The sequence below is a fragment of the Erinaceus europaeus genome, chromosome 12, assembly GCF_950295315.1.
Source record: "Erinaceus europaeus chromosome 12, mEriEur2.1, whole genome shotgun sequence".
NCBI classification, from domain to species: domain Eukaryota; kingdom Metazoa; phylum Chordata; class Mammalia; order Eulipotyphla; family Erinaceidae; genus Erinaceus; species Erinaceus europaeus.
In genome coordinates, this window is record NC_080173.1 from 6,046,347 (window position 1) to 6,071,821 (window position 25,475).

The 25,475-nt window shown below is 37.2% G+C and overlaps 1 protein-coding gene across 2 annotated transcripts in view; it reads right to left on the minus strand.

The window, feature by feature from the left end:
• ABCA6 (ATP binding cassette subfamily A member 6) overlaps positions 1–25,475 on the minus strand; it is a 67,457-nt gene that overhangs the window by 16,245 nt on the left and 25,737 nt on the right. For both annotated transcript variants that reach the window (XM_060202643.1, XM_060202642.1), the window contains exons 12-25: positions 24,899–25,009; positions 24,376–24,551; positions 23,554–23,673; positions 23,158–23,296; positions 22,551–22,641; positions 20,857–20,996; positions 15,163–15,279; positions 13,726–13,906; positions 12,780–12,946; positions 8,902–9,035; positions 7,279–7,416; positions 4,287–4,391; positions 3,136–3,327; positions 2,479–2,592 (exon numbers count right to left, since the gene is read on the minus strand). In XM_060202643.1, coding sequence (XP_060058626.1) covers positions 2,479–2,592; positions 3,136–3,327; positions 4,287–4,391; positions 7,279–7,416; positions 8,902–9,035; positions 12,780–12,946; positions 13,726–13,906; positions 15,163–15,279; positions 20,857–20,996; positions 22,551–22,641; positions 23,158–23,296; positions 23,554–23,673; positions 24,376–24,551; positions 24,899–25,009 — 1,925 coding nt within the window. The remainder of the gene's footprint in view (positions 1–2,478; positions 2,593–3,135; positions 3,328–4,286; positions 4,392–7,278; positions 7,417–8,901; positions 9,036–12,779; positions 12,947–13,725; positions 13,907–15,162; positions 15,280–20,856; positions 20,997–22,550; positions 22,642–23,157; positions 23,297–23,553; positions 23,674–24,375; positions 24,552–24,898; positions 25,010–25,475) is intronic.

Here is a 25,475-nt window from a genome sequence, read left to right on the forward strand (position 1 = left end):
GAAGCTTCCTTCAATGAAGAAGGAAGTGGGTTCAAACCTGGATGGTGTACAAGGCAAAGTACTATGTTATCCAAGTGAGATATTTCATTGACCTACACAATTTCCTTTTCATAATGAGAGGGGGAAGGAGGTGGTATATGACTTACCAATATAAAATATATATATGACTACCAATATAAAAAATGTCAGAGGAAAAAATCTGAATGGGTCAGATAAATAGCTCACTCGTAAGGCAACTGCCTTGCCAGGCATGCAGCCCAGGTTTGAGACCTGACACACGATGGGAGAAATTAGAGGAAGTTTTGATGTTGTTATCCGTGTGTGTGTGTGTGTGTGTGTGTGTGTGTGTGTGTTACAAAATGGGGCCAGGTGGTGGTGCACCCAGATAAGCTGACATATTACCAAGTGCAAGGACCCAGGTTCAAGCCCCCTGCTCCTCATCTGCAGGGGATCTGCTTCATGAGCAGGTCTGCAGGTGTCTATCTTTCTTGTCCTCTCTTAATTTCTCTCTGTCCTGTCTAATAAAAAAAAAAATAGAAAGGAAAAAATGACTGCCAACAGTATTGGATTCATAGTACTGGCACTGAGCCCCAATGATAGTGGGGGCAATTAAAATTATTTTTCAATTACAAAATAACAGGGGTACAATCCCACATTGTTCCCACCATGAGAGCTCTGTGCCCTGATTCCCTCCATTAAGATCTTCAGTGACTGCCCCAAGGTCACAGATATGAGTTGACTATAATTTCTATAACTATCTGTCTATAGTTTTATAGATTTATACAGTTTATTTATATGTATAGATTTTTATAGTTTATAGATTTTTCGGTCCCACTTTTTTTCTGTGGTCCTGCCTTCTCTTCCATTTTGTCACAGCTACACCTATTACTACTTTGAATATCTTTTGTCTTTTCCTCTTTTCTCTCAGAGTCCTGATAGAAGTGGAGTTCAGAGCCTTCTGGTCCTCTCCCCCTAACATTTCTCCCCCTCTGAGAGTATGGACCAAACTTGGTGTTGTGATTTCTTCTCTCTGTTTTTAAATGAAAAAGTGGCCCTGGAATGTGAAATCATCCATGCCTGAGGATCTGGCTTCAAACAAACACCCAAGATATCTGACCATAGTTAAATGTATCAAATGGACATTTGCACATTGTATTAAGTACAATTTAAGATAACAAAATGGGTAGAATTCCCACTTTACGGCTAATATTAAAATATACTTAATGTAGAAAACCTTGCAGGCACTGGAATTTTATACAGAAAGTTATATTTTAAAAACTGCCTTGTAAAACATTATTTCCCTAGGAAAACAAAATGAGTGTATCCACACTGTCTCAAATAAAGACTAAAATTCTGTAATTATTTTTCCCTGTTCCAATTTTGTCCCGTTCCAAGCAAATTATTATTCTGATATTATGAACTTCCAATATAACAAGCTAGTTTTCTTTTAGGTTATTGGTGAATAGGAGTAAGAAGGAAAAAAATTGATTTTCCTGTCTAAGGTCTAGTTCTTGGTACAGGAGATGCCAGCGATTGAACTTGGGCCCTCATGCTTGAGAGTCCAGTGCCCTAGCCATTGCTCCACCTCCTAGGCCATTAAGGTCTAGTTCTTAATCAAAAAATATATATTGAGCTTCTTAATAGTTTTTATCATGTATTGATTATATTTAAAAAGAACCTTAGCTACTAAATTCATTGAATCTAACACAAATGTCATGCCTAATGAACATAATATACAGTGTTTAAAATCACAATAGTTCTATAATGCGGTTATATCTATTATTTCACTTTCTAGCTTTACTGAGGAAATGATTCGCAAGGCTGTTGTTGTCACCAGGGTACATTTCCATATCTCACCGGGAGAGGTGTTCACACACCTCCCCCTCCACAAAAGCCTCACACTCTTCTCAATAGAGCACTAGGTCCCCCAGTCCTTCCTTCCTTGCACCTGAGGACTGGAGGGTCAGAAACATCAAGTACCATTCTCAGCATCACACAGTGCGTGCCAGAGTTAAGAGTTCAAAACCCTGCCTGTGTCCCAAGTTTTTGTGTCTCAGAAGTAAATTATTTGAAGGAATTTTAATTGAAGTGAATGCTGCATCAATATTAAATTAAGCATTATTGGGGGGTAGGGGGGTAGGTAATTTACATGTAAAAACAATGGATGGGAGTCAGATATCTTCAAATTCACCCATTATGTACTACAGATGGCCAATCTAAATGATGTTTATTTTTCCCCCAATCTTCAGAGTCTCTCTACAAAGGCATTCCATGATTACCCATATTTACATCTTTCTCTTCTCTTGTTTTTCAGGACATCACATTTTCTAATGCTACCCACAGCTCTCTTTTTTTTCTTTCTTTCTTCTTCTTTGAAGTCTTCATAATCTCTCAAGACAAGGGTTTTCATTTAGTGACACATTAAAAGATTCCTAAAAGACACCATATCTATATATAGTTGTGTGCTTATATACTTACAAAGTAGAAGCAAAATGACCACAACACACTATTTTTTCTCTTCTTGCGAAAAATAAATGATATCACATATGTCATGGAGACCATAGAAATTGCAAAACCAAATGTAGCGAAAAGCTGAAAATAGGACAAATAGTATTAGTGTCAAAATATGAACTAATAGCTGAGTAAATTTAAACTACAGGTGCTTAAAATACCTTATTGCATATGTATTTGGCATGGTTTGACTTTCATGACAAAATAAAAATATATTTTTTTACATACAATGTCAATATTAAACTCTAGAATGAAGTGGTCCAGAGGTGGTGCAGTAGATAAAGCATTTGATTCTCAGGCATGAAGTTCTGAGTTCAATCCCTGGCATCACATGTACCAGAGTGATATCTGGTTCTTTCTCTCTCTCTTCTTATCTTTCTCATAAATAAATAATTTTTAAAATCTAGAATGAATTAATTTTCCCAAATCACATTATTCAGGAAATGCTGATTTATAAGAGCGCTGTTGTCACAGGGATAGCATTTCATATCTCCCTAAAAAAGGTGCCAGTATATCTTACCCACCACCAAATTGTCACCTTCTTCACCCAAGGGCAGTGGGCACCAATGCCCATTCAATACCCTCCCACATCTTTCATCTTGATCGGCCTTAAGTATAACTTACCAAGTTAAATATAACATGACTTGGTATCAGTTGATATTCAAACATGGGGTATTCAGTCACAATTGATAAAAATAAAGTTAAATATACTGAAAGGATAATCAAAGTAAAGAGATTGACATCCACCAGTGCCTGACCACACCAGTAAGCTGAAGGGTAGAGGCCTGAAACCCACAGCTGGGGTGTCCTTCTCTTCTGATGGAAAGAAAGAACAGACATTCAGGTGAAATCCAGATACAAAACAAGTTCACTGAAAGATTTATTTGTTTATTATTTATTTATTTATTTTCCCTTTTGTTGCTCTTGTTGTTTTATTGTTATTGATGTCGTTGCTACTAGGAAGGACAGAGAAATGGAGAGAGGAGGGGAAGACAGAGAGGAGGAGAGAAAGACAGACACCTGCAGACCCGCTTCACCGCCTGTGAAGCGACTCCCCTGCAGGTGGGGAGCCGGGGGCTCGAACCGGGAATCCTACTCCAGTCCTTGCGCTTCGCGCCAAGTGTGCTCAACTCGTTACATTACTGCCCGACTCCCCTGAAAGATTTTTTTTTTTAAAAAAAGATAAACATAATCTCTTAACATTTCTAATATTTTAACACTTTCATTTTTCTAAGTAATTTTAGTTATGAGCATATGAGCATAAGAAGCCGAGGTCTAAAGATCTCAATTCTAGAAATATAGTCTTTTTATTAATGGGCTTTATTTTGTCTGATAGGTTTGGTTCACAGCCATTCAAGCATATGAATGACCAATAGAAAAGTGTAGCCAGCAGTGATCAAAGATTAATGATTAATAGCGTTCAAAAAATTATTCTGTGATCCAAAGTACAACTAATTCTGCAAGAATCAGATAGGGTCAAAATGATGAGGTGTGACCTAGCTAATTATATCTAAATTTAACCGTTTTTCCTGGGTAAAATAGGTGTAGTCAGTAAATATACTTTTAAAAATGTATTGTTTGCAGTAGTAATGTGACTCGAGTCTTAAAATTTTCTCTTTTTAATTTATTATTTATTGGATAGAGACAAATGTTTAATAATCTAAGTTAAGCATACACTTAAATGTTTTTCTCATAAAAAACATTTCAAACACACAGCATTCAAAATGTGATTTCTGGATTCTACAACCTCCCTCCCCGCCCGCCGTTTTTCTTACTTTGTAATCATTGACACTGCTCATAGCGATGTAAGGAGAAATGCTGCACACAACTAAAAAAAAGAATATGCTTGCTGACACCCCAGTCCAGATTTCTGCAAAATTCTGTAACATAAAAAGTATTTTGAGCTAGTAGATATTGTAAATGAAACACATGCTAAAGTCATGAATAATATATATATATGTGTTTAATTTTTTATATTTATTTGTTTTCCCTTTTGTTGCCCTTGTTGTGTTTTGTTGTTGTAGTAGCTATTATTGTTGTTATTGATGTCATTGATGTTAGATAGGACAGAGAGGAGTGGAGAGAGGAGGGGAAGACAGAGAGGGGGAGAGAAAGATAGACACCTGCCGACCTGCTTCACCACCTGTGAAGCAACTCCCCTGCAGGTGGGGAGCCGGGGGCTCAAACTACGATCCTTGCGCTGGTTCTTGCGCTTGGCACCACGTGCACTTAACCTGCTGCGCTACCGCCTGACTGACTCCCGAATAATATATTTTTTAATTTAATTTTTCTTTTTAAATTTTTTTCTTTATTGGAGGGATTCGTGACTTACAAGTAACAGTAAAATACAGCAGTTTGTAGATTTTTTAAAAAACACTGAGAACTCAACATAAAAATATACATAATTTGTTATCTATACATCAAGATAAATGAAAAATAATTCATGATAATTTAATAGAAGGTTTAAGCTTCTAGGAAAAAATGGAGAAGTGAACAAATAACACATAATACATCTCAGGGCGTATATTAAACGAGAATTGAAAGCAGAATGAGAAAGAAATATTTGCACACACATATTCATAGTGGCATTATTCATTCACTATAGCCAAGAGACGGAAGCATTCAAATGTCATACTCAACAAATAGATAAAAGGTGTTCCGAACATACAGTCATTATCTTTCAGCTTTTAAAAGGCCTGTGCTAAATATGAATAGACATGGGTCCTAGGTCAGATTGATGGAGTTTAAAATTACTGGTATTTATATACTTTCCCATATTTGGGAGTGACTCTCTGCCCTGATCCAGCTTTCTCGTCCTGTTTTTCCCTCTCTGACATGGTCTTCCCAGGTCCACCCGCATGTTAGGTGCTGGGCTCAGGCAAAAATTAGTAACTTTATGGGCCCCTTGGAATATACAAAAAATAGGCTTCCTAGCTTCTTCCACCATGAAGAACCCAAATATTATCTGCTATATTCTTACATTTAGATTCCTGGTAATTAAACAATTTGTTCAGCTTTATATCTTAATGCTTTTCAGCCACCGAGTTGCAGTTGCTACCATGGTGCCAAGCTGAATTCCCAGGGCAGATGACTTTACCAATGTGTCCTGGAATCTCACCTCTCCAGAGCCCTACTCCCCTAGGGAAAGATAGAAACAGGCTGGGGGTATGGATCCACCTGCCAACACCCATGTCCAGTGGAGAAGCAATTACAGAAGCCAGACCTTCCACCTTCTGATCCCCTTAAAGACCTTTGGTCCATACTCCCAGAGGGATAAAGAATAGCAACGCTTCAAATGGAGGGGATGTGATATGGAACTCTGGTGGTGGGAACTGTGTGAATTGTACCCTTCTTATCTCACAATCTTGTCAATCATTATTAAATCACTAATAAAAAGGGGAGAAATTCTGCCATATACAGTAATAAAGATGAAATAAAAAGTCACAAAAATACAGATATTATATTATTTTATTTATATAAGGGATCAAAAATAGTCAAACTCATGGAAGCAGAAAATAGTATGGTGGTTACCAGGATTTGGAATAGGGACAATGAGGAGTTATTGTGTGATATTTCAGTTATACAGGATGGAAAAAAATTTCAGAGCTCTGTCTCACAGCAATGAGAATATACTTAACACTAGGTAGGGAAAAGATAGCATAGGACTGTCATGCCCGAGGCTCTGAGTATGCGTAACACTATTGAAATGTACACTTAAAATGGCTAAGATGGGCGTGTGATGGTCAGGAAAGACCTAACTTGGGGGTGAGGATGTCCAGCAAACACCTATTATGGAGAAATTATATATATATATATATTAATTGGGATGAGAATTTTTACCTATATGTCAACACCTGTACTAAAAACCATTATCCCACCTCCCAGCCTGAGTTCTCTAAGATGCTTCTGTGTGGTATCCGGATTGAACCCAGAACCTCACGTCCATATATGAGGCAGTACTCAACTTCTAAGCCACCTTCTGAGCTCAACACCTATCCATTCTTACTACTAACACACTGCATTTTCCATAGAGCTCTATTCGGACACTACCACAACCTGATCTGTCCTGTGAGTTCCTTGCTTATATGGTCTGTGGTGGCCTCAACTCACAGACACATATGTCTATGACTGAATTCTCAAAGACATTTCATGCATCTGCTTTCGCATATACCTTGGCACGACTCATGACTCTAAAATCCATTGGTGGATGAAAATTCCACTCACAAATTATATTGCATTTGTAAGCTACAAAAGCTGAAATACAAGTGTTCCTGGCTTCTAATTCAATGTTCTTTTACTACAGTGCAGTTTTCGATAAGCATAACTATAATCTCATAAATCCTGTTGAGATTTCTTTTCCAGTAGGCTTTCACTTAGGCTTTGTGCCTGCATGATTCCACCACTTCCCACACACTCTTTTATGCAACAGGTGAGTAAGAGACAGAGAAAAAGGAAAGATCCCGCAGCACAGCCCCATCACTCAGGAAACTCCCACTTTGCATGGTTCTCCCACACAGAAGTCAGGGGCTGGGACTCAAGTCATTACACATGGTAAAATAAGTGCTTTACTGGGTGAGCTATTTCCAAGCCCCCTGCTGACATAACTGAGAGTCATACATTGTTAGGCATAATCTGTTTAAAGTGCTAGGAGAAAGTCATAGTATGCAAGATTAACTATCAATTATGAACATCTAAATAATAAATATTAAAAATAGAAGTTCCTTGTCAAATATCTAATTATTCAAGTTGATAATATCCAATACTTACAAAAGGAAAGGTACCCCTCTCAGTTCGAATAGATTGTGTGAAGTTGAACATCTGAAGTAACCCATTGCTGATGATGTTCATCAGGATAGGAAAGCAGTGCAGCCGTTTGGTGTTACACACAACGGAAAATCTGTAATCCTGCCAACAGAGACAAAGAACTTTCCTTCTAACTTGTTAAGGGTGTACATATATATGTATATTTCTCTATATCTATTAAAAAAGTAATCAAGAGAAATGAAAAAAATCATACTTTTTAAACCTTGAGTTAGACATGTATATGAAAAATAGAGTGGGTGGGAGCACTCGGTAAGAGAGGACTCTGAAATTTTTTTTTTCCATATGATCCAGTAATTCCTCTCCTGGGGTTATACCCCAAGGACTCCATAACACCCAACCAAAAAGAGGTGTGTACTCCTATGTTCATAGCAGCACAATTCATAATAGCTAAAACCTGGAAGCAACCCAGGTGCCCAACAACAGATGAGTGGCTGAAAAAGCTGTGGTATATATACACAATGGAATACTATGCAGCTATCAAGAACAATGAACCCACCTTCTCTGACCCATCTTGGACAGATCTGAAAATATTTTTAACATCTTAGCTGTGTGACCATCTTCAAACTGATTTTCTGAGCTTTGGCTTTATGTATATTGGTTCTCATATAACAAATCAAGCAGAATTGGCAATATAAATTCTTATTAGTACTGCTAGTATCAATTCTTTTTATCCCATTTCACTGTATGGATATGGACATTTCAGCGAGTAGAGTTAAAAATGACAAGGAAACAATATTCGTTTACATTGAGCAAGAAAATAAGCATGGGGAATATAAAAATAGTCATTACAATACCCACTTTCCAGGACAATATTTATTTTCTTCATATTTATGAAAATGTTCATACATTTATCTATATTATTTAAACAAAATTATAATTTAAATATTTATCAGTAGATCAAGCAATAAATATTAGGCAAGAGCTGTCAAGCAATAAAGTTTTCTACAATTGACAGAAAAACTACAATTTTTTTCTGACACGTTTATTTTAGATAGAAGTGAACTTAATGACATACTTCCAAAAGATTCTATTTCATTTTATTTCTCTTATAAGAACAAATGAGGTAGCTTTATTAAATCTGAATCTCTGCTTTTATAGAAATGTAAGATACAGAGTTTTACTTATGATTATATGCCCGATAGTCTTGTTGCTGGGAGGAGTTCTATTGATTGCACCCGTTGACCTAAATTGAAATATACTGCAATATCAGACCAAGATCGTTTCCCTCTCAGGTGTTTGATGTGACTATTAGAGTACTTAGTGTATTTTCTCACTATATAAAGACATTGGGTAGGATGAATAGGATATCATTAATCCACAATCATACTGGTTGGTACTTAAAAAGGTCTATTTTATTACCAAGTCTGAATAGTGCAATTACATTTAGCTACTTTTTACAACGTTCTAATTTAAATTTCACAGTTTATCCAATAATGAAGCAAAGTATGTTTGAGTCAAGTTGATGTATACAATGTGGGTTCTCATGCTGGCATTTTTCTAATACTTAAAATGGAACACTTAGTTAATTTTAATAAAATAAAAAATAGGAGGCAAATGTGAGCAGACCTTTCGTTTCCCAGAAACGATGATAGCTCCATTGTATGACAGATCCTCGGTGCCATTTCTATTTTCAAAGTCATCTACTTCCAAAAGTATATTTTGATGGTTTAATGATTGTATAAAATCCTCAATATTTGATCCTAGTAAGATGTCAATAACAGAGCAAACATAAATATAAGAAAATATGTGCAATTTTTTTCTTAATAAGCCATTTATACAAATTAAAGTCAGTATTTTTTAAATATTGTGTGACATCATATTTCTTTATGTATAACAATACATTGGCTCCAAAAGAGAAAGTACATCAATCTCTTCTATATATCAACTTAAAAATTTTTTTTTAATATTTATTTTCCCTTTTGTTGCCCTTGTTTTCATTGCTGTTGTGGTTATTGTTGTTGTTATTGATGTCATTGTTGGATAGGACAGAGAGAAATGGAGAGAGAAGGGGAAGACAGAGAGGGGGAGAGAAAGATAAACTCCTGCAGACCTGCTTCACCGCCTGTGAAGCGACTCCCCTGCAGGTGGGGAGCCGGGGTTCGAACCAGGATCCTTACACTGGTCCTTGTGCTTTACGCCACAAGCGCTTAACCTGCTACGCTACAGCCTGACTCCCTGTATATCAACTTTTATGATATGGTAGCCATATAATTCTGCTTAATGCAAATTTATGTGTGATCAGTAAAAGTAGACAATCTTGTTTTATGACTCTAGGTTAAAAATACAGTTAAAGTTAAAAACAATGGAGATATACAATAATTACATGGTAAATTCTTCAGAATAAACAGTATTTTATTGGGTTGTTCTTTTTCTTTTTGTTGATCTGTATGAGTTCTTTATATATAGATGTTTGATAACAATTGCTTGTTTGAAGTGTGGTGTGAAAATATCTTTTCTCACTTACTGCATTTCTTATTCTTATAAAATTTTCTTTTGATGTGTAGAAGATTTTAAATTTCATATAGTCACATTCATTTATTCTTATTTTTGTTTCCCTTGCCCATGGGGTGGAGTCTGCAAATACATCTTTAATGTGTGTTTCCTGGAGACATGTAATCGATGGATCATATTCTTTAATAAATTTATCTGGTCTGAGTCTTTTGATAGGTGAATTTAGGCCATTCATATTTAGGGTGATTATTGATATATATGGTTTACTTACATCCATTCTGGTTTTTGTTCTAATGTGGATTATTTTCCAATTTGCTTCTGTCAATTTTTGTGGATGAGTTTCTGTGATGTATTCCTCACTAATTTTGCTTGTACCTTCATTGCTCTCTGTTCTTTGTTCTGTATCGTGGTTACCTAAAGTACAATAACTAGCAGATTGTATCTTTTCTTTTCTCTCTCTTTTTTAAAAATATTTATTTCCTTTTTTTGCCCTTGTTGTTTCATTGTTGTAGTTATTATTATTGTTGTTATTCATGTTGTTGTTGTTGGGTAGGACAGAGAGAAATGGAGAGAGGGGGGAAGACAGAGAGGGGGAGAGAAAGACAGACACCTCAGACCTGCTTCACCACTTGTGAAGCGACTCCCCTACAGGTGGGGAGCCAGGGGTTTGAACCAGGATCCTTAGGCCGGTCCTTGCGCATTGCACCATGTGCGCTTAACCTGTTGTGCTACCGCCTGACTCCCACATAGAGTATCTTAAAAGACTTTTTACGTCTTGGAATAACTGATATTTGATAGTACTGTTTTGTCCATTAATTACCTCCTCTTTCCTCTTTGTTTCTTGTTTTTGTTGTGTTCTTAGTCCTATTCTACTGATGTTCAACTCAGAATGTATAATCCTTTGTTTCTTCTTTCCCCATGGGACCACTTTCAGCAATTCCTGCAAGGTGGATTCAGTAGTAGCAAATTCCTTTAGCTTTGGAATATTTGAAAAGACCTTTACTTCTCCCTCACATTTGAAGGACAACTTTGCAGGGTAGAGTATACTTGGCTGACTGTTCTTATATTTTAGTATTTTAAATATGTCATACTACTCTCTCCTTTCTTCTAGGGTCTGTAAAGAGAAACCTCATAAAAGCCTGCTAACTTTACCTTTGTATGTATGTCACTTCTTTCCTTACCCTACTAGCCTGAAGTATTCTTTCCTTGTCCTTGAATTTTAATAGTTTTACTATGATATGTCTTAGTAGTTTTTTTTTTTTTTCCATTTAGGTAGTTGGTTGCATGCTCTGCTACCAGGAAGTTTATATTCTGAGGGTTGCATAGATAAGGAAAATTCTCAAAATTAATTTTCCTGAATATAGCCTCTCTTACCTTCACCCTGTCCTCTTCCTCAGGATATGTTATGCTATTAAATTTGACCTTTTCATGGTGTTTGCTATTTCACAGAGGCTTTCTTCTTTCTTTCTAAACCTTTCTTCAACATCATCTTTAAAATGAAAGGGTGGGGAGTCGGGCTGTAGCGCAGCGGGTTAAACGCAGGTGGCACAAATCACAAGGACCGGCATAAGGATCCTGGTTCGAACCCCGGCTCCCCACCTGCAGGGGAGTCGCTTCACAGGTGGTGAAGCAGTTCTGCAGGTGTCTATCTTTCTCTCCTCCTCTCTGTCTTCCCCTCCTCTCTCCATTTCTCTCTGTCCTATCCAACAACGACAACAACAATAATAACTACAACAATAAAACAACAAGGGCAACAAAAGGGAATAAATAAATAAAATAAATATTTAAAAAAAGAATAAAATGAAAGGGTGGGCTCATTGTATCTTCTAGTTTAGATATTCTTTCCTTGTCCTGAGTGAGTCTACTTCTGAAGCCTGATAGTTATACTGTATTCAAAGTGTCTTTCACACCCTGAAGTTATATTTGAAGTTTTTCTTTCATGCCTCTTAACTGCTTACTGAATTCTGATTAGAGTTCTTTCATGTTTTCTAATTTCCTGGAAAACTTTGGAGTTCTTCTTTTGCGTTTCCTAACTCCTTAATAAAATACTCTCTCAACTCTTGAGTATGCTTTTCAATATTGTGCTTGGAATCTTGGAGAGATTTCATATTGAGTTTTCTATAGTCTTTCTCTGATAGTCTTTCTCTATCTAAATTTTCCTGGAGTTCCTCTGTTTCATGTTTCTTGAGTTGTCATGTTCTGGAGTTTGTTTTTGCTATTTTTCTGTTATTTGCACATTTATTGTGCTGGTCATTGCTGAGACACCTAATTAGTCAATCTAATTACTAAATTTCACTTTGTTTATATATTAAGTAGTGGAAGTGGAGGGATTATGCTTCCTGTTATTCCCTTGAGCTGTTTTGTACCATATGTAGTGTGCATATATGGCTTCTCTGCAGAATTTCAGTCTGAATTCAAGTCACAGGGGTTTGACACTAGATGGCAGTTGTGTTCGGAGAAGCAGGGCTCAGTTCACTATTTGGCCTTCAGCTGTCACCTATTACCCTTAAACTGCCAGCTGCTGCAAATTACCGTTCTGTTATCTGCTTGTGTTTGGGGGACAGAACAGACTGGTCAGGCAAATCCTCTGTGATTGTGATGTGACACTGCCAGCAGTTCAGCATATTGTCACCCTTGAGACTTAGGCCAAAGCTCAGAGGTTACCCCCTCTCATATTCAGCATGGTGTGCAGTCTTGACTGTTGCTGCTAAGAGGCAAAACAGTGCCATTCTTCTTCTTTTACATAAGAGTTTATGATAGTCAGGCATATAGGCATCTCTATTCCATTAGATTATGAAGTGACCCAGATCCTTTCTATTTTGTTCCCACAATCTCTATTAGTCCAAAGATAAGAACAAATACTCACTGTTCCCCAGAAGATATTTTCTATAAGTGAAAATTAAATAAACATTTTCTTATCTTATGAGTTGCTTTCCTTTGTTGTGCTCTTTAATAATATAAATTCTTGATTTAAATTTTGTTTATCTGCTCACCTGTATTATTGATAATCAGTAGACTGGTACAAGGGTCTTGTGGAAGTTGTCCAGGTGAGAGGAAATAAGACTCAGATTTAAATTCCCAATCACTCTTTTGCTTTATTGAAGCAAGAAATATCTTTTCCAACATTAATGGGAATATTGCAATTCCAAATACTAATAATCTACCAATAAAGAAAAGTCACCATATTAACCTATAGAAATGTTATTGCTTCAGTCCAACATTTTACAAATAATCTATTACTAGCTCTATTCTATACCATCCATAATCATAGGTATCAAAAATTTGGGGATAACATTTTAGCATGACATTCAATACTAAAAGGTATTGCTATACAAATACAAGATTATTAAACTATAAAAACTAGGTTGGAGAAATAGTTCAACATGTAACAACACAGGTTTTCATGTCTGACCCCTTAGAAGTCTCAGATTCAGTCCCTGGCATCATTATAAACCAGAACTGAGTGGTGGTCTAGTATCTCTCTGTATCTCTCACATAAGTAAATAAATAAGTAAATAAATCTTTTTTAAAATATGAGGTTTGGCAATAGCTTCTAGGAAGGTGTCTGTTTTGCCCTGCCTACAATTTGTGTTGCAATCTGGCCCCCATTACGCTGGGGAAACTTCACTACGGGAATACCTTTCACACAGTTTCTCCTTCTGTTTCTCTGTCTCCATTAAAGCTGTCAGTTTGGAGCAGTGAATACCCAGAAACTACAAAAAACAAAACAAAAATAACAACAAGAAGAAAAAAAAACTATGTAAACTAAATAAACTTCTATATCAGGCTAATGAAATGCTAAAATACGGGTATTCCCATTAATGACAATATCAAACATAGCAAGACTGATGGGCATTTATTGTTGTTTTAATTTTCTTCAAGCTTGACACACTTTTGATTCTCACTAACTAACAAAAGCCACAGTATTCTGATACTCACAGGGTCCAAAGCTCCTTTTGTCCACGTCTTAATTTTAAGAATCGGAGCTGTGCCATTGCACAAACCTGCAGTCTCCACAGACTCATGTGACTCATGATCTTTGATGTTTCAGTGAAAGAAGAAGGTGACTCCACTTCTTGCAGGCTTTCTATTACTCTTGTCATTTCTCCTTGTCTAAAATCTGTATGCACATACATGCGCAGGTTACTAACAACATTTTTCTACATCACATTTTCTGTTTTTAGTAGTAATTAATACTGTTTAGTAATACTAAAAATCTTTGTGGTTATAAAGAAAAACAATAAAAGAGATAAGTCATGTTTATGATGTCTGCATTCCATAAACTCAGTGATAAAATATAGCAAGTTCTTACCAAAAGAAGTCACTAAAAAGTGATCTTCTAAATTCCTAGTCTTTCAAAAAGTATGTAACACCATTCTGAGAGATTCTAATAAATCATCTTCACAGTAACAGTCATTAATGCCTAAATGTCTATTATTAATTTATTTAACAATTTAGGGGTGCAGAAGAAAGATTTGCCAGTTCTATGACAGACAGACTTGAACCTGACTTTCACATACATGGTTTACTAGTAGCGTGATTAGGGGCAAATCACTTAATTCATGATAGGTCTGGTTTTCTCAGATGCAAACCAGTGATGATGACACTTGATGAAAAAATTGGTTGTTATAGAAAATTAATGTAATACATTCACATATTGATTAAAGCAGTCAATATAGATTCTCCATAAAGAATAGCTCTTGCTAAGTATCACCCATTAAAAATGACAAGATCTGATTCCAATACTTTTCTTAATTAAGGTCACAATGGAAATTGGTATGTTAACAAGCCAAGGGCAATTATTATTAATAGACATATTTTTCAGGCCTTCAGACCCTAATAGAGAGTCTTAATGTAACCAAGAAGCAGTGAACATCTGAATACAGGAAGAAAAAATTCTCAAATTGAAAGCATTCATTTCCTAATGGCAATTCAATACTTTCCAAGAAGGGACCTGTGTTTGGTTCAATTGTGGTACTGGGGAAGAATGACAAAGCTTCCAGACAGCAGAGTCAATTTTCTTTTTACCTTGTCACATTCCTTAGGGTGCAGTGGGTTAAGCGCAGTGGCACAAAGCGCAAGTCTCAGCCCAAGGATCCCAGTTCAAGCCCCCGGCTCCCCACCTGCAGGAGAGTCGCTTCACAGGTGGTAAAGCAGGTCTGTAGGTGTCTATCTCTCCCCCTCTGACTTCCCCTTCTCTCTCCATTTCTCTCTGTCCTATCCAGCAATGATGACATCAATAACAACAACAATAATAACTACAATACAACAAGGGAAACAAAAGAGAATAAATAAATATTTTTAAAAATTAATTTAAAAAATATTAAATTGATATATGATCATTGGATTTCACATGTAGTCTACAAATAGACTTACCTTCTTCAATATTTGATTTTCCTTCCATTTTGAAGAAGACTTCATTCAGAGTTGTCATGGAAACATCGTAACTCATCACACCTTGGTCAATACTCCTATCAAGTTCACTAAAAAGGTCTAATGCAAAAGATTGGATAAGATATTTGAAATGCAAAATGAAGACCCCAAATCTTCATCTGCTATATTCTTGCCTTTAGGTTCATGATTAGTCAACAATTGGTTCTGCTTTATTTCTTAACTCTTCTTCAGCCACCAGGTTCCAGATGCTACCATGATGCCAACCTGACTTCCCTGGGCAGACGATCCCGCCAGTGTGTCTTGGAACCCTGCCTCCCCAGAGCCCTGCACCACTAGGGAAAGAAAGAGAAAGGCTGGGAGTATGGGTTGACCTGCCAGAGCTCATGTTCAGTGGGGAAGCAATTACAGAAGCCAGAACGTCCATCTTCTGCACCCCATAATGACCCTGGGTCCATACTCCCAGAGGGAAAAAGAATAGGAAAGCTACCAGTGGAGGGGATTGGATATGGAACTCTGGTGGTGGGAACTGTGTGGAAACATACCCCTCATCCTATAGTCTTGTCAATATTTCCATTTTATAAATAAAAATTAAAAAATAAGAAAAATGGTTTAAATGAAAATAAAAAAGATATTTGAAATGCCATATTCATACACAAAACTAATAAATTAACACTTATTTTTGTCATACCTAAGACTTCACCACTATAGTTTGACTTTGTTTAGATATAGACAGAGAGATATACAAAGGGAAAGAAACCACAGTATTGAAACTTTCCCCATTGTGGTGGGATCCAGGCTTGTACATGGGTCTCACACATGGCAAAGCACACATCCTCTCAGGTCTATCTTGCTGGCCCAGTTAGCACTTCTTTAAAAGATGATGTAGATTATTGTGCAGAAAATTTATATCTTTGGACTTTCACAATAAGCAAAGAGCCAAGAAAGTATTCTTCCTTTATCCACAAACCATAAACTAGTGTGTTCTTTTGCCTCTAAGGCTAGGTCTTTGCATGCATTTTGATTTTCATCTTCTTTTGATGTCTCATTTTTGAGGACCTCCAAATGCAATCTTCTTTCCTTATCCTCTACCTCCGGCTTTTTTTATACCATCATTAATGTCTCCTGTGTGTACTGGGTCACTCCAAATTTCAGGAAAAAGTACTATAAGATCATCTATTTAAAACATAAGGCAAGAGGACTGGGCAACAAAGCATCTGATTGAGCACACATGTTACAGTGTATGAAGACCCAGGTTTGTCCATTCTCACCTGGGTGTGTGTGTGGGGGGGTGTGGAACACGTCACAAATAGTGAAGCATGTCTTCACATGTCTAACTTTTTCTCTCCCTCTCTACCCCCCGCCTCCCCCCCCCAATTTCTTACTGTCCCAGCAAATAAAATATAAATAAAAGTTTTAAGAAGAAAGAAAAAAAAAGAAAAATGGCCCCCAGGAGTGGTGAATTCTTAGTACAGGCATTGAGACTCAGTGATAACCCTGGTGGCAAGAAAAAAAAAATTGGAGCCAGGTTGTGGCACACCTGGTTGAGTGCACTCTTACAATGCGCAAGGACCCAGATTTAAGCCCCAGGTCCCCAACAGCAGGGGGGAAGCTTTTCAAGTGGTGAAGCAGGGCTGAAGGTGTCTCTCTGTCTCTCCCTCTCTACCACCCCTTTCCCTCTTGATTTCTAGCTGTCTCTATCCAATAAATAAAGGTAATTTTTAAAAATTTAAAAATGAAAAATAAATAAAAATAAAAAATAAGCTGAATAAGGGCAAAAGACTGGCATACTTTAATGATGATTCTTTAATCACTATCAGGTCACCCCATCAGCTAGGGCCTTAGTCAGGGAGTCGTGGGATTCCCACACAGACAAGATGAGCCTAGACTTTGAATAGATCCCTCTTTCCATTATCACTGGTCATCTTCATCAGGAACAACATAATGGACCCCTTTGGGTCCCCATAGGACCTTGCCCTCAATGTGGATCAACAATGGTAGAGAATTTTTCATCCTATGAAGGGGACTTGGACAACATACTCTATCTACCACCTGAAGAAGATGGGTCCTGAAATTGGTGCAATTCAGAATGTCCTGCTAATGACCACAGAATGCAAATTCGAACCTACAAGGATGTAGAGGTTACGTAGGCTCCTATTATGAATATGGACTTAGATCAAATCGATGGGGTTTACAGTCAACAATATTTATACAAATTTCCCATATTGAGGAGCTACTCTCTTCCCTGATTCAGCTTTCTGGTCCTTTTTCAAGCCATTACATCATCTCCCAAGACAATGATTTGAATCCACCTGCATATCAGATGTCAGGTTCAGGCAAAAACTAATAGTCATGGGTCCTTTGGAATATACCTAAAATAGACTTACTAGCTATTTCCAAAACAGAGACCCCAAATCTTCATCTGCAATATTCCAGCCTTTGGGTTCATGATTAATCAATGATTTGTATGACTTTATATGTTAACTCTTTTTCAGCAACCAGTTTCCAGATGCTACCATGATGCTAACCTGACTTCCCTGGACAGATGACCCCACCAATGTGTGTCCTGGAGCTCAGCTTCCTCAGAGCCCTGCCCCAGTAGGGAAAGAGAGAGACAGACTGGGAGTATGGATTGACCTGTTAAAGCCCATGTGCAGCGGGGAAGCAACTGCAGAAACCAGACCTTACCCCATCATTATGACCCTGGATCATACGTCCAGAGGGTTAAAGAGTAGGAAAGCTATCAGGGGAGGGGACTGGTGGTAAGAATTGTATCTCTCTTATTCTATGGTCTTGTCACTGTTTCCATTTTATAAATAAGGGGACTATGGAGCAGCAGCAGCTGTGTTTTCTCTCCTCTCCTCTCCCGGGTCCATCAGGAATACCAAAGGAGATCATCTGGGACCGAAACAAGACAAAACCAGAATGACTTCAAGAACCCACCAAATCAGCAGTGAGTGCAAATATGTGTGGCTTGCAGACAGAGAGGAGCCTAGGGAGAAATTAAGTGGTTGGTAACAGTCTGGCAGGTTACCAGTTGAGACACCACCTCCAGTCTGTTTCACCAACAAAAAGATGGCTAAATGGAGGAGAGGACTCCCCTAAGATTCACCAAATGAAACTGTGAGTCTCCATTGCTACTGTCATCAGAAGCTGCAGCAGCAGGTGGGAGTCCCTGTGCTGACACCAGGGAACAGAAAAAGGAGGAAACTTAGGAGAAGATCTTTAACTCAGTGGCCTAGTGATGGGGCTATGAGAGTCTCTTTGCATAACCACTGGATTATCTCTGCCACACCCCGCTTTATCTCTTGGTCAGCAGTCAATGATTAATCTGAGAAGCCTGCTTATAGTTTAAAAGCCCTCAGGCTCCCAGAGCCTACAGGAAAGAAAACGAACAAAAGAGTATTTTAAGCCACTGTGCTCCAACTCAGGGATTAAAACAATATTGAAACAACCACCAATTTCCACAACTGTGAACCCTTTAATCACCTTATTTAGACACACCAATCCAGGCAAGAGTGATCAGTAATTTGAAAAGTACTGAGAGAGGGACCTCATAACATTCTATATAGAATGGTTAAACCAACAAAAAGAAATATTGGAGAAATGAACCTGGACAAGAGTCCAGCTAAAAGCCCCCCAAAGGTTGAAGCACAAAATAATGAGGTCAACATCCAAACACTAGTGAAGGAAATAATCACAGGAGTGAGAAAAGAGTTTGAAAAAATTGTCATCAGAAATGCAGAAACAACAAATGAGACCCTGGAAGAAAACACTAATTATCTCAAGGTTATTAGAGAGTTGAAAGCTGAAATAGCTGAACTAAGAAAACAACTAGCTGAACAAGCTAAAACAGTATCAGAACAGGATAACAAAATAGATGAACTCCAGAAAACAGTAGAGGGGAGAGAGAATAGAATAAATGAGGTGGAAGACAGAATTAGCAAGATCGAGGATGAATTAGAGACAACTAAAAAAGAAGTAAGAGGTCTCAAAAAGAGATTAAGAGATATTGAAAACAACAACAGATACCTATGGGATGACTTCAAAAGAAATAATATATGCATTATTGGCTTACCAGAGGAAGAAAGAGAGGGAGGGGAAGAAAGCATTCTTCAGGACATAATAACTGTGAACTTCTCTAGACAATGACATAAGGGTTCAAAAAGCCCAGAGGGTCCCAAACAGAATTAATCCAGACTTGAACACATCAAGACACATCATATTTAGAATGGAAAGGAATAAGGATAAAGAAAGGATCCTGAAGGCTGCAAGAGAAAAACAGAGTCACTTACAGAGGAAAATCCATAAGATTAGCAGCAGACTTCTCCACACAAACACTACAGGCCAGAAGAGAATGGCAAGATATCTATCCAGTGCTCACTGAGAAAGGATTTCAACCATGACTACTGTATCCTGCTAGACTGTCATTCAGACTAGATTGAGGCATAAAAACCTTCTCAGAAAAGCAACAGCTGAAGGAATCAATTATCACCAAGCCTGCCCTGAAAGAAGTTCTGAAAGGTCTCCTATAAATAGGCCACCATAAATATGCCATACAACAATGGCCATTTTATAAAGAAATAAATTTTTTTTTAAAATTAATGAAGCAACAACAAAAACAAATCCCACACCTCATTCTATTCAAGAGTTCAGCTGCCTTTAATTAGTCATATCCTATTCATGTTAGCTCCTTAAATTCAAATACTACACTTAGTGTTCCATATAAACCACTATTTTTAGTCTTTACTGAATTTTTAATACATTATTTTAATATTTATTTATTTATTCCCTTTTATTGCCCTTGTTGTTTTATTGTTGTAGTCATTATTGTTTTTATTGATGTCGTCATTGTTGGATAGGACAGAGAGAAATGGAGAGAGGAGGGGAAGACAGAGAGATGGAGAGAAAGATAGACACCTGCACACCTGCTTCACAGCTTGTGAAGTGACCCCCCTGCAGGGGGGGAGCCTGGGGTTAAAACTGGGATCCTTATTCCTCTGGTCCTTGTGCTTTGTGTCACATGCGCTTAATCTGCTGCACTATTGCTCAACTACTTTTTTTTTTTTTAAATCTAATAGAAAGCACTGCTGAAATCGCTCACTAGGATAGCTTTGCCATGTGCACAACCTGGGCTGGAGCTCAGCCCTCACCACATTGAAACAGGCTTCTGTCCTGTGAAATCACCATCTCTCTCTCTCTCTCTCTCTCTCTCTCTGCTTTTGTCGTTATCTTTAAAAATGTGAAAAATCAAGGAAAAGGATATTTTATTTTATTCCTTGAATTTATCTATCTCAGGTAGGCAGCATTCAGAGTTCTTGATTATTCCTTCTAGAAACATTTTTACTCAGTTTTCTTACCACTTCACTGATTCAACTGAGCTCACTCATTTCTTATTTATTTATTTCTCCCAGTAGCGTTACATCGCAATTGCTTATTGTAGTAACTAATAATACAAATTTACCTTTCTTTTCTTCCTATTATCACACTTCCTACTGGTGCTTTCAGGCATCAATTAACAAACAAAATAATTGCACTAAGACCTTCATTATCTAGTCTCACTTCTTAGAGAGTCTAAGCTAAAGCAAAAAATCTAAAGCCATTAAACAATGAAAATTATAACAATAATAGGAATATGTATTCCCAAATTTTATTCCATGAAAATTATGATAAAGTTACCTGGAAATGTATCTGTCCTTTCCAAAGGTAAAGTGTAAACAAGTTTTTCCTTGAGTTCTGCTTTTAATTTAGCATCAGGGATGTGATGATTAATTAAGTATGTTATCTTTTCTGGATCACATATTTCATTTCTGTGTAAACTAACATTTAAAATAAAAGACAGTTAATTTCTATTTTCTCCACTTCTACAAAAAAGCAAAACAATTTTTTACTGAGCATCTAGTCTTTGAGTCTCACTCTCTCTCTTTTTATTTCTTTATTGCCACCAGGGTTATCATTGTAGCTTGGTGCAAGCGCTATGAAGCCACTGCTCCTGGCAGCCATTTCTTTTCTTTTCTTTATTTTCTCCTATCTGCTTTATTTTTTCTCCCTCCTTTCTGCTTTATTTGATAAGATAGAGAGAAACTGACAGGGGTAAGGGAAGTAAAGAGAAAGAGAAAGACAGCTGCAAACCTGCTTGTGAAGCCCTCCCTCCCCCTACAGGTGGGTAGGGGGCTCACATCTGGGTCCCTGAGCATGGTGATATAGGCACTCAACAGGGTGCACCACCACCAATAATAACAACATAAGTTTGAAAAACCTCAGGTTCCACATAGAAAACACATATATAACTAGAGACGTACAAATACATCATGGAAATGAAACTACACAAAGGAAGGGGAGATTATAAGGCAGTAGAGACATTTTTGTTTGTTTTTTTTTGCCTCCAGGGTTATCACTAAACTCAGTGCCTGCACTATGAATCCACTGCCCCTAGAGGAGGTTTTTTTTTCCCCCTTTTGTTGCCCTTGTTGTTTTTTTATTGTTATAGTTATTATTGTTGGATAGGGCAGAGAGAAATGGAGAGAGGAGGGGAAGACAGAGGGGGAGAGAAAGACAGACACCTGCAGACCTGCTTCACTGCCAGTGCAGTGACTCCCCTGCAGGTGGGGAGCCGGGGGCTCGAACTGGGATTCTTATGGCAGTCTTTGCACCACGTGTGTTAACCCACTGTGCCACCTCCCAGCCCCCAGTAGAGACTTTTATGGAACATAATCATCACATCAGACAGTGTAGATATCCAAAATTAGTGGGTGACAGGGAAACTGGTTTTTACACATGTGCTTTTTATGACTACAGGACTTTGTTCTGTTTTTAAATTATTTTAACCCGGAACGCTTCTTTTATACACAATTCTCTTTACTCAGGTCTCAAACTTACATCAACTTTGGTAATGACTCCTGGAATTAATTTACTTTGTGCCCCAAGAGAGGATGAAACTATATTACAGGGCTGAATGGAAGGCAGGGAGAATGCAGAGACTTAGGCTTCACAGAGCAGTGACTGGGAAAGTGGTCCATGGAGAGTTCTGTTGAGATCAGTCAGGTTGTGCCTACAATTTTGAAATTTTGCCTATAAGCAGCATTAGTACTTTCTAACACTACTTAATAATAATTAGCATTAGTAAAGATATAAGGAGGCAGAAATGTAGGAGAGCATTCAAGAAACATAATTCAGTATGACAGAGATGAAGCCCCAGGCCAATTTTATCTCATACTTGTCTATTGTTTTATATATCAGTAACTAACATATTCTTATGAAATATTAAGATTGTGATCAATGTATAATATAGTTTATAATTCATGCATACATTACCAGTACATAGCATATATTGACATATGTTTCCATATTCGACCATTTCTCCAAATCTTTACCTTAAGTTGTATCCAAGACCCCATCTTTTCTTCAAAAAGACAGAAGAGCCTGCACAATTCACTTTCCCATTGGACAGGACTGCTATTCTATCTGAGTAAAAAGAAAAGATAAAGGTCATTAGGAGTCATTTCTTCCCTCTCACAAAAATATAGTTGAGGAGCCAGACTCAGATGTGTTTTCTATGAACACCAAACTTTATCTAAATGCATGTATATATTTGAATTCACATAAACTTAATATAACCAAATATGTTTATAAAATTCCTTGTAGTGCTCTTAGCAATTCCTGAAAAAAAATTTCATGGGCATATTTTCAACTCTGGATGCTAAAAAAATGAATAGATATTTTTCAAACACATTTATGTTTAAAAATTCTGAATTTTTCCATATATATATATATATGTATATATGTGTACTGAAAAACATCACAAGTTGCTATGATCATGATCAGATGGTAAGAATTTTCTACAATTAGTCTGAACACCTCTCACCCCTCAGATTGTTATTTAACGTAGGCAATACCAGGTAATGAGAACAAACCTCATCCACTAGGAATAGACGTTTACTAAATTATCTACTATAATACTGAGACAAAATCAAGAATTACCAGCCAGATTGTCAGCTTCATCCATGAAGCTGGTACTCAAAAGAATCACACAGTTTGCTTTGTGCTCTTTGAGAAACCTCCATACTTGATGCCTTGAAAAGGGATCCAGTCCCACAGTTGGTTCATCTAATAACAAGATCTAGAAAGGATGATATATAAAATGTTTCTCCCTCATGTTAACTGTCTCTACATAATAGCATGGTTAACAACAACATCCAAGTGAAATAAAATGAATGTTCAGCTATTTATGTCTTCCATATGGATATGCATAAATAAGCATAATAGGATGGCTCTTGACACATGAAAATGGGAACTCCATTTTTAGCATTGTCTTTATTTTCTGCACTATAATCAATTTGTGTCACGCCCCCACCCCTCACGCATATTCTCACTTACTTGAGGACTTCCTAAAATGGCAATCCCAAAGGTCAGCTTTCTTTTCTGTCCTTCGCTTAAATATGAAGCCAGACTATCCTGAATGTTTTGCATGTCCAACTCCAACAAGACTTTTTGTACCTTACAAGAAGATAGACAAATTTTGAAATCCAGGATGATTCATGCTGAGCAATTTCAGCTGTTCATTTCAGCAGTGTTCACTTGTTGTGCATTGCCAGGGTTTTTCGCAGGCACAGTTTACATGGTTCCTGGGATGAAGTTTTCATTCAGAGAGAACAGATATCAAAGTACCAGCACTTCCCTGAGTGCTGTGGCTGGGGCTGGTACTTGAACTCAGACAGTATACAGGCAAGGCACAAGTTCTATCTCAGGTGAATGATCTTTAAACACCTGGGCGGTGCGCATTTTTGTAAGACCTAGTTGCCTAAACTGTGTTCATAATCATACAGAATTGCTGAGGAGAATCACACAGCTTAGTAAATGACGGTTGGGAGTCCAGCAGTAGCGCAGCGGGTTAAGCTCGCGTGGTGCAAAGCTCAAAGACTCGCATAAGGATCCGGGTTCGAGCCCACAGCTCCCCACCTGCAGGGGAGTCGCTTCACAGGCGGTAAAGCAGGTCTGCAGGTGTCTGTCTTTCTCTCCACCTCTCTGTCTTCCCCTCCTCTCTCCATTTCTCTCTGTCCTATCCAACAACGACATCAACAACAACAACAATAATAACTAAAACAAGGGCAACAAAAGGGAAATAAATAAATATAAAATAATTTTCAAAAAAAAAGTAAATGACGATCAGTTTACTTTAATCCAGGAATATCCATTCACCTCTTGTTCCACTTCCTGTCGCTTAATTCCTCTGATTTTAGCAAAGAGTCGAAGGTTTTCTTTCACAGTGAGCATGTCAAAGTGAACGTTGAATTGAGGACAAAAGCCAGTTATCTCTCTGATTTCCTCTAAAGCTTGCATTTCAGAGATATTTTTATTATAGATGGTAACTGAACCTAAGAAAATCATTAAAAATAATTGAACACTGTCAAGATAATAGCTTCTGTTAATGTTGAGAGATCTTTTTTGGGCAAGCATTGACATATGCCTACATACACCTAAGAACTTCTAGATTTTCATAACTTCCAGCTATTCTTGCATAAATATGCACTCAAATCATGTCCCCTATCCATGAAATATCACATAGTAATGGATTAAAGCAAACGGTTTTCATAAAAACCTAGAAAATAAATGTTATTCTGGTAGAAACTGGCTTAGCATTTACTCTTAAGCAAATATAAACTCTAAAATAAAAACAGCTTATCTATCAGGCACTTTGTTTAAAAAATAAAAATCTGCTCACCATCTGTTGGAACAAATGAACCATTAAGAATATTTAGTAGTGAAGATTTGCCTGCTCCACTCCGACCCATAATGGCTGTGATTTGACCTTCATATATATCACAAAACAAACCTGTTTTAAGAATAAAGTATTAACATTGTAAATATGGGGCACTAAGGCAAGGCTGGGTCTCAAATGAGGTCAACAGCTACTTTAGTTTTCTGTTTTCAAGCATTTCCATAGTTTAAAAGTACAATGTTCCATTTCCTGGCTGCTAAGATATTATTTGCATTCCATACAGAGAATCACTTAGCCAAGTTATTTAGGTATTGTTTTTAGTTATTTGATTTACTACTATGTGAAAATCAAACTTTATTATAAAAACTGTTGGAATAAAATTCTTAATCTTAAAGTTTTATTTCTTTTTTGAATCATTAATTTCCTTTTCCTGAAGAAATGTTTTACAAAAATATTGCTATCCATGTGGTGTGATTTCACATCAACAAGAACCAGCCCTTTCAATGAAATGATTTCACTTACTTCTAAACGTTGAAATTAAGTTATGATTGGTCTAAAGTTCCATTACAGTTGCTTTCTA